At 44.6% G+C, this 8902-nt stretch overlaps 1 protein-coding gene across 1 annotated transcript in view; it reads right to left on the reverse strand.

Annotated features, from left to right (window-relative positions):
• Window positions 1-3636: 3636 nt before the first annotated feature.
• LOC119325792 (28S rRNA (cytosine-C(5))-methyltransferase-like) overlaps window positions 3637-8902 on the reverse strand; it is a 6131-nt gene continuing 865 nt past the window's right edge. The window contains exons 2-13 of the mRNA XM_037599520.1: window positions 8325-8383; window positions 8106-8156; window positions 7779-7911; window positions 7044-7129; window positions 6708-6806; window positions 6567-6620; window positions 5960-6104; window positions 5295-5356; window positions 4950-5037; window positions 4378-4461; window positions 4121-4282; window positions 3637-4026 (exon numbers count right to left, since the gene is read on the reverse strand). Of these exons, the coding sequence (XP_037455417.1) occupies window positions 3800-4026; window positions 4121-4282; window positions 4378-4461; window positions 4950-5037; window positions 5295-5356; window positions 5960-6104; window positions 6567-6620; window positions 6708-6806; window positions 7044-7129; window positions 7779-7911; window positions 8106-8156; window positions 8325-8383 (1250 nt within the window). The 3' untranslated portion in view covers window positions 3637-3799. The remainder of the gene's footprint in view (window positions 4027-4120; window positions 4283-4377; window positions 4462-4949; window positions 5038-5294; window positions 5357-5959; window positions 6105-6566; window positions 6621-6707; window positions 6807-7043; window positions 7130-7778; window positions 7912-8105; window positions 8157-8324; window positions 8384-8902) is intronic.

Below are 8902 nucleotides of genomic sequence, written 5' to 3' on the forward strand. Positions count from 1 at the left end.
AGAGCAAGCCTACAGTACATTTCAGTGACACCTTCACCATCCTTCATTTTGAACTTGTCAAGCTGACTTTAGAGCACATCGAACTTTGATTCCTTGACGGACTCGATACCTTCATGCATATCAATCAAAGTATCCCAAATTTCCTTTGCATTCTCAAGACGGCTTATTTTGTTGAATTCTTCGGGGCACAATTCGTTGAAGATGATATCACAAGCTTGAGCGTTGTATTGCAGCATCTTCAATTCTTCCGCATTAGCTTCACGGTTCGGTTCTCTCCCATCAAAGAATTCACCTTGCAAGCCAATACAAATAATTGCCCATACGGCGGGGTTATGTCCAAGAATATGCATTTTCATCTTATGCTTCCAACTAGCAAAATTAGTATCATCAAAGTAAGGACCTCTACGGTGATAATTTCCCTCGCTAGACGCCATACTCTCCTAGGTTGTGAAACCAAGGCTATGACCATCAAAAGCTATGGAAATCAAAGCAAATGGAGACCAAAGCTCTGATACTACTTGTAGGACCTTGAAGTATGTCTAGAGGGGGTGATTAGACTACTTGACCAATAAAAACTTAACCTTTTTCCCAATTTTAGAGTTTGGCAGATTTTAGCTACTTTAGGACAAGTCAAGCAATCATCACACAATTCAAGCAAGCATGCAAAGAGTATATATAGGCAGCGGAAATTAAAGCATGCAATTTGCAAGAAAGTAAAGGGAAGGGTTTGGAGGATTCAAACGCAATTGGAGACACGGATGTTTTTGGCGTGGTTCCGATAGGTGGTGCTATCGTACATCCACGTTGATGGATACTTCAACCCACAAAGGGTAACGGCTGCGCGAGTCCACGGAGGGCTCCACCCACAAGGGGTCCATGAAGAAGCAACCTTTTCTATCCCACCATGGCCGTCGCCCACGAAGGACTTGCCTCACTAGCGGTAGATCTTCACGAAGTAGGCGATCTCCTTGCCCTTACAAACTCCTTGGTTCAACTCCACAATCTTGTTGGAGGCTCCCAAGTGACACCTAGCCAATCTAGGAGACACCACTCTCCAAGAAGTAACAAATGGTGCGTTGATGATGAACTCCTTGCTCTTGTGCTTCAAATGATAGTCTCCCCAACACTCAACTCTCTCTCATGGGATTTGAATCTGGTGGAAAGAAGATTTGAGTGGAAAGCAACTTGGGGAAGGCTAGAGATCAAGATTCATATGGTAGGAATGGAATATCTTGGCCTCAACACATGAGTAGGTGGTTCTCTCTCAGAAATGGTAAGTTGGAAGTGTAGGTTCGTTCTGATGGCTCTCTCCACGAATGAAGAGGAGGTGGAGGGGTATATATAGCCTCCACATAAAATCTAACCGTTACACACAATTTACCAAACTCGGTGGGACCGATTCAACAGACTCGGTCGGACCGATTTAGTAAACTTAGTGACCGTTAGTGATTTTCGGTGGGACTGACATGCATCTCGGTGAGACCGATTCGGTTAGGGTTAGGGCATAACGTAAGCTCGGTAAGACCGATTACACAAACTCGGTGAGACCGATTTGGTAATAAGTTTTCCAAAGAGTTGGTCAGGTAAACTCGGTGGGACCGATTTGCTCTTTTCGGTGAGACCGAAATGTTACAAAAAGAAAATAGAGAGTTTACATTGCAATCTCGGTGGGACCGATCGCTCACTTCGGTTAGACCGAAACGTTATGAAGGGAAACAGAGAGATTACAATCCCATCTCGGTGAGACCGAGATCCCTATCGGTAAGACCGATTTGCTTAGGGTTTGTGGCAGTGACTATGACTTTTGGAATCGGTGGCGCCGGATAGGAAGAATCGGTGTGACCGATTTTGGCTTTGGGTTTAGGTCATTTGTGGATGTGGGAAAGTAGTTGAGGGTTTTGGAGCATATCACAAAGCACATGAAGCAAGAGGCTCATTAAGCAACACCTCGTCCCTCCTTGATAGTATTGGCTTTTCCTATAGACTCAGTGTGATCTTGGATCACTAAAATATAAAATGAAGAGTCTTGAGCTTTTGAGCTTGAGCCAATCCTTTGTCCTTAGTATTTTGAGGGATCCACTTTCATCATCCATGCCATGCCATTCATTGAGCTTTCCTGAAATAATAGTCTTGGAATAGCATTAGCTCAATGAGCTATATGTTGTTATGAATTACCAAAACCACCTAGGGATAGTTGCACTTTCACGCACCATGTGTGCCGCTTGGCCTCCCTAACTGTTGTAATATGAACTATGTTCCGCTAGCATGAGTAAAGCGGTTGTATTCTGTGCCATGTTGTTGTGTGTTGCCAGAAGACAAGGTCTCTGGGCTGGCAATGCAGGGTAAACCGGTCGCTCTGAGCCGGGGTGCCACAGATTGCTGGGGCGAACAGCACAACAAGCCAAAAAGAAAAGGAAGAAGAAGCAAATGCCAACAATGGCAGCTCGACAAGCGCGGATGACCCGCCACCGCTACGCCCACCAGAGACAAACCACTACAACCCGAGGCTCCGAACCACCGCAAACAAAACAGCACCTCCAAGAAGGAAAGCGACGCCGATGACGCTGTTGCCCGGACATGTCCTAGGATTTCCCCGGCACGCGGAGGGACGTGGGGGATGGATATCACCGACACCCTTCAGGAAGGAATGGTGGCACTCGTAGGTGTCACCGCATCGGAGCCGAAGACCGGCAAAGATTTCTCCCGTACTCCAATCCCCACCGCCCAACGGACCGGAGCCGATCAGCCAAACCGCCGCCCACCACCATGCGCCATCGCGGTTGCGCCGCCACCCACGCCGCCACACTGCGAACACCCACACGAGGCCAAGAGGACCGGAGAGAAGCGCCCTGCGGAGGGAGAAGCAACACCGAAGCCGAACGGGAGGGAACCATCTCCACCGCCGTCATGCGGGAGAATAGAGCCTCCGGCACTGTCGCGGTAGCCGTCCGGACGCGGCAGCAGGGCATGCCAGGCCACCCCTGGCTCGGCCAGGCCCGAAACGGGCCCGCGAAGCCCCGCCGCCACGCTGCAGCAAGCCGGCGATGGCGCCGCCAGCACCCTGCCACTCATCGCCGCTCCCCCGCCTCCCGGAAGCCACGAAGCAGACCCACTCCGCGCCAGCCTGCCCAGGCCCAGATAGGGCCCGAAGGGCCCAGATCTGGGCCGAGCGGGCGCCGCCAGACCGCGCCGCCGCCAACCAGAAGCCCGCCCCCGCTCGCGTCAGGAGCCCCCGCCGCCGCGCTGGACCGTCGCCGCCGAGAAGCACCACCCGAGGTCGCCCCGTCCCACGCCGGTGGACACCCGAGAGGGGAAAGGCAGGGGGCCGCCGCCACCAGCGTCGCCCGGGCCAGGCCCGCAGCGGGCGCCGGCGACGACAGCAGGGAGGAAGGGGGAGGGAGAGTTGCGCGGAGGAGGAGGCTGGACACAACCGGCCGCCCGCGGGGCGACGTGGTCGCAGGAGAGGGGGGGGGGGATCCCCTAAGGATTAGCATTCAGTACCCAGAGTTTTCAGCCGCCTAATCTGATCTTACAGTCAAAAATACATCTCGTTAAGATAGGAATTGACACAATTTCCTTTCCGATTCTTGTTGATGATAACGTGTTCTTGGGTGCAATAGTAGTAATACACGTCTCTTTTTCGATGTTAATTGCTTCAAAATTGAACGTGCACAATGGCCGTAGTTTACAATTCTGCCTACATATCGAGAAAATGCAAAATTCAGTTACAAGTCCAACGCCGGCTTCGTTCAGCTGCCGCTACCAAAAGAAATCGCTCAAAGATCCTAGGGCAACATCTCTATATACCCCAGATGGAGCAGAGCACGTCCATCCTGGACAATCTCAAGGAGCTGAACGCCCTGAGACCTCCGCTTCGCGTTGTGCAAGCTCGTTTCCTTTTCCTTCCCAACGCGCCACCGTCTTCGCTAGGCTCCAAAGCATCAGCGGCGGCTGCTTTCCTCAGAAACAGCGCTATGAAGAATCCCTCCAGGTCATCCTCGGGGTCTGTCCGAAGCAAATGCTCGGCTGCAAACAAGGAAAGCCGTGAGGGTGTATAATTTCATGCCAACAGAAGGTCATCGAGAAGCGTATTTGAGTTGTTCAGGGAAAGGGAACATACCTCCGTAGAAGACCGGAAGGCCACGGCGCCTCCATTGAGGGAATGGGGTAGCGAGCTCGAAACCGAGTGATGAGGCTAAAGGTAGCACAGAGCTGACGACATCCTCATTCTCTGCCTGGTGTATTGAACAGGTGCTGTAGACCAATCTCTCTACAGAGGGAACTGCAGACGTGGACGGAAGCTTTTCACTTCAGTTTCTGCGACAGTTGTCCATAGAAATGCGATCATTAAACAGACCGAGTAGAGTAGGAACTTACATGATAGAGCATGTGAGAGAGCTTTCCGCTGAAAGGCGGACAGTTTCCGGATCCTTGCGCTTGAACCTGCATCATCCTGATCATCTGCAGAACAGGGTTTCTTTAGTTTAAATGTCCCAGTTGGATACTGGTATAATGGTGGTGGGGTGAATCTGTTTCCCTCACTTGCATCTTTGAAAAAATGTAGACCTTAAGAAACATCCCTGACATTCAAATGTTTCACTATTTCGGGTCAAAATTGACCAAGCAAGCAAAGCCCCTGTGCCAACTACAGAACTACAGAAGGCCGGATGACCCATCAGAGTATCAGACTGCATAAGATGCTAACAGAACCTTAGCCTTCTTATTTTGTCCAGGAAAAAAAATAGAAGTTCATTTTCATGGTTTGCGGAGAAAACTAGGATGAACTCAATGTGGCATGAACACACATTGAATACGAGAAGATTCAATGTGGTATGAAAACTAGGATGAACTCAATGTGGTATGAACACACAATGCAGATTCGAAGTTTTCATATTGAATATGAGAAGTACATATATGTCGTAAGAGCAGCCTCCATAGCACACAGTTACCTATAGAATGTGAAGGAAGCAAGTGGTCGAGTCTCTCGGTAGAGATTCCAGATCCAGAGCAAGAGGGGTCTAACAGAATAGCACGAACCTGCACAACCATCATTGTATTGAAGCACACAACACAATTAGGGTTGATTGTTCGACAAGACAAATGGAAAGCTCAAAAAATGTATGCTTGTCTGAAGTTTTCATCAATAGACAATACTCCTCCGTCCCATGGCTCAAAAAACGTCTTACATTATGGGACGGAGGGAGTAGATCATTATGGATGTCAATACCGGAAATTCAATACATGAATCTAATCTTTCTAACAATAGTAAGAATAACAACACAAGTACTACAAACCTCTGCATATGACGGATCATTGCTATCTATATTCAAAAAGTCACCAATAACTGTTTCAATATCTACAAAACTGGTTAAGAAATCTGATTATTGTATCATGTCACAAACTTTGTAACATAGTATATGTTGAACAGGTGGATACAGTTGCAAATTGGAAGGAAAAGACTACATACAATTAGACAAAGAAATGATCACCATAGATAGTCCACATATATCACAGCGACCCCCTTGACATAATGGTTTGTGTATTACACTTTAGAGAAAAATGATATCAAGGGTTGGGTCAAAGTAGCCAGAAGACAAGTGAATGCATGATCATTTCCACATACACAAAGAAGGTGCAAAGATATGCCTGATTGAAAGATGGAATGCTGTTAGTTTTGTGCCCTTGTGAATAAATGTCAAAGAAACATATGAAAGCTACTGTCACAAAACAAAAGCATTTGAAACCTCACTCGGGTTAGCAGGGGATTTGTATTTGAAGGTCAAAAGAATTCACAAGGTACTTACTTTACTGCAGAAATTATGCGAACTTATAAACACTTTTTTCCTAGATAAAATGCAAGGTGAAAAGCACGATTTAACAGTAAAATAATGCCTAGGAAATATATAATTGCGAGATCACTAGAGCTAGAGGTAATAATAAAGCATTTAAGAAAGGATACTGTTTGCTCCAGATCTTCTGACAGTATGTTGCAATGTCTTGGCCCTCTCTTTGTTAAGTTCACAAGCAATAATACTCCCTTCTCCATTCATGAGTGCAGCAAGATGGACTGTTTTGTTCCCTGGAGCCGCACATGCATCAATAACCTAAGTTTAATGTTCAACTGGAAATTAATGATCTGACATGACACAAGTCCTAAGTATGTAAAGTGATACAAACCAGAGTGATACTTATCAACTGCTCAGAATGCAACATTCGTTCCATAATCATGAGTCATGAAGCATAGTAAATAAGCATAGACTTTTGCAAACTTTGACAACGATATACAAATTGTTAAGTGATAAATTTCAGGATTATTATATTTTACACTGCGGGCATCCCTCAAAACTTATTTTTCCAAGAAAACTCCTCGTCGCCACAATTTTACGTCCTAGTACTAAAGATGCAATACTAAGGTCCAGAATATTGTTTTGTAAAATCCTATCAATTAAGAAAGATCGAAATGTAATTAAAATTAAATATTTCACTTAGCTCAAATGGTTGCAACTAGCAAGACGAAAATAAATATATGCGATAAGAACTAGTGTGATTAAATAAACTACACTAACCTTCCAACCCGGCTTAGGGCTCACTGCAGCTGCCACCATACAACTTGCTTTTCCCTGTGCAAACAGGTTAAAGTGAGAGAGGAAATGATATTAGATAAGGTTTCTTTCAGATGCAGATGCTACAGAATCACAAGGCTTCACCTGCAAAAACACCTTTCCATCTGTGACCAATGGATGTTTATGCATATCAGTTCCAGGAGGCAGCACCAACATGTCTGGAACCATATCATCTTTATCAACCTACCAATAGGTGAATTTCGAGTATCACTAAGAATGGCAGAGCATGAAAGTGATATCTAAGTTATACCAAGAAACATTGGACAGCAGGCTTGTTACTTGGAGAAACGTGCTTGCTAAACAGTACTACTCCCTTCGATCCATAATAAGTGTCGCAGTTTTCAACTAAGGTTGAACTAACTTAGTTCAAAACTGCGATACTTATTTTGGATCGGAGGGAGTAGAAGATAGGTGAAGTACCTTGTGCATTTTACTTAGTACTTCAATAACCGATCCTGTTGTGGTCTTGAGTGTGTTTACACGAACAAACCTGGGCTTCGGTTTGACTGCAGAAATAAAAGAATAATAAACAGCATTGCATGCACAAAACTTTGCTAGTACCATTTAATTTATGTATAATGAGGATGGCATATCACTGACATGTCAAAATTGAGCAAATGCACAGCAGCAGTTGTGGTGCACCTTCTCCAGGACACGGTTGTGATCTAATATTGAAAATTAAACTGTTTTTTTCCAAGTAGTATGAAAATGGCTATTGTTTTATTAGTTGTTCTTTTGAAGGATACTATCTAAAATACAATTGACAGATTTCCCTAAGTTAACCAGAACTTATCAATTATCATATGGGGTCAGAAAGTACTCGACATAAAAAATGTTTAAAGTCTCAAACCTAGCATGAAAGTCAGTGTTGAGCGTTGACACAAGAAAACAACCTCATATAATACACTGCATATGAAATAGTTGAAGTTCATAGCTGTAACACCTCACATAGATGCTGCATATGAAAAAACTCAAGTTTTCAGCTGTGACACAATCTATTATGCCGTGTACAGAGAATTATGTGATCAAATGAATGCATTTGATCTGGATGGTCAAGATCATCAGGCGGCTCAGAGAAGCAGGGGCAATCATATTAGAGGAACAGTCAATGACCTACTACAAAAGGAACATGTCAGAGAGAACAGAGAAGGATACCTGTAGTTTTCTCGCTTAACAAATCCTCAACATTACTGACTTTCCTTTTAACACATATTTTCTGAAGAGCAGTCCTAAAAGTATCTTTATGTAGCATAATATACTCCTCGACAGATCCAGAAACTGCAATTTCCTACGAATGCTACTTCATGTCAGATTTTCTTTGAATGGGAAGAAGAAGCAGAACAACAAGACTGATCAAGCGAATGACATGGCAAACTAGTGCTTAATTCCATAACTCAAGTTTAACTGTTTTATAGCGACAAGGTTAGAACTTAACAATTAGAAGGTTAGACACTGATCCAAAGAACCTAGTAACTGACAAACCTGACCGAAGAGGATGTCGTAGGCCGTCACATAAACTAATTCCTCTTGTTTCTGCAAGAAAAAGGGAATGCATAGTCAATCCATGCATTACTTCCTTCACTGGCGGTGTTATAACTTATAAGTAGACACTTAAGGGCCATGAAACCTATCAACACAAGACTGGTATAAAAACGCAAGAAGGGAATCAATTAATTCATAACATTTAGTTCAAAGGCTGACCTTCCATTTGCTGCTGAATACTCCACTTGATGCTAAAACCTCCTTAAGAATTGGAAGATCTGATTAAAGGAAACAAAGAAATTATGAGGGAGAAGTCAATGCAGGAACATACAAACTGAGAGTTAAAGCACAAGGGGGAAAGCATAACTGCAGAGATCTTGTGTTTGCTTATTTCAAACAGCACCACATATGGTTTTATTTCCTGGTCGTCAGCTATGTACATTCTCATCGGATGGACTAACATACTGATCGAATATGTACATTTCTTCAAGGTTAGTTGTTTTATAATTAGAGAACGCGGAGCATTATTCTCCGGAAGCTTGAGTTAGCCAGAAATCCACTCTGTTAACATTGCCATATTTATTCATTCTATAGATCGTGCTTGGACGAGAAGGATTACGTCACATGTAGTAAAGACATTAAAGTATCTTCAACTAGGGCATTAAATAGAAGTTGATGCGCACAACTAGCAGCATATCTTTACAGCGGCATTCTATCGGACGCATTGGATATCATAGCGAGAATGCAGCAACGAGGCTCTGCACTGGCATTACATCGAACACCTTGCACGCGAGCGC

Source organism: Triticum dicoccoides, chromosome 6B, assembly GCF_002162155.2.
Source record: "Triticum dicoccoides isolate Atlit2015 ecotype Zavitan chromosome 6B, WEW_v2.0, whole genome shotgun sequence".
Lineage (NCBI taxonomy): Eukaryota > Viridiplantae > Streptophyta > Magnoliopsida > Poales > Poaceae > Triticum > Triticum dicoccoides.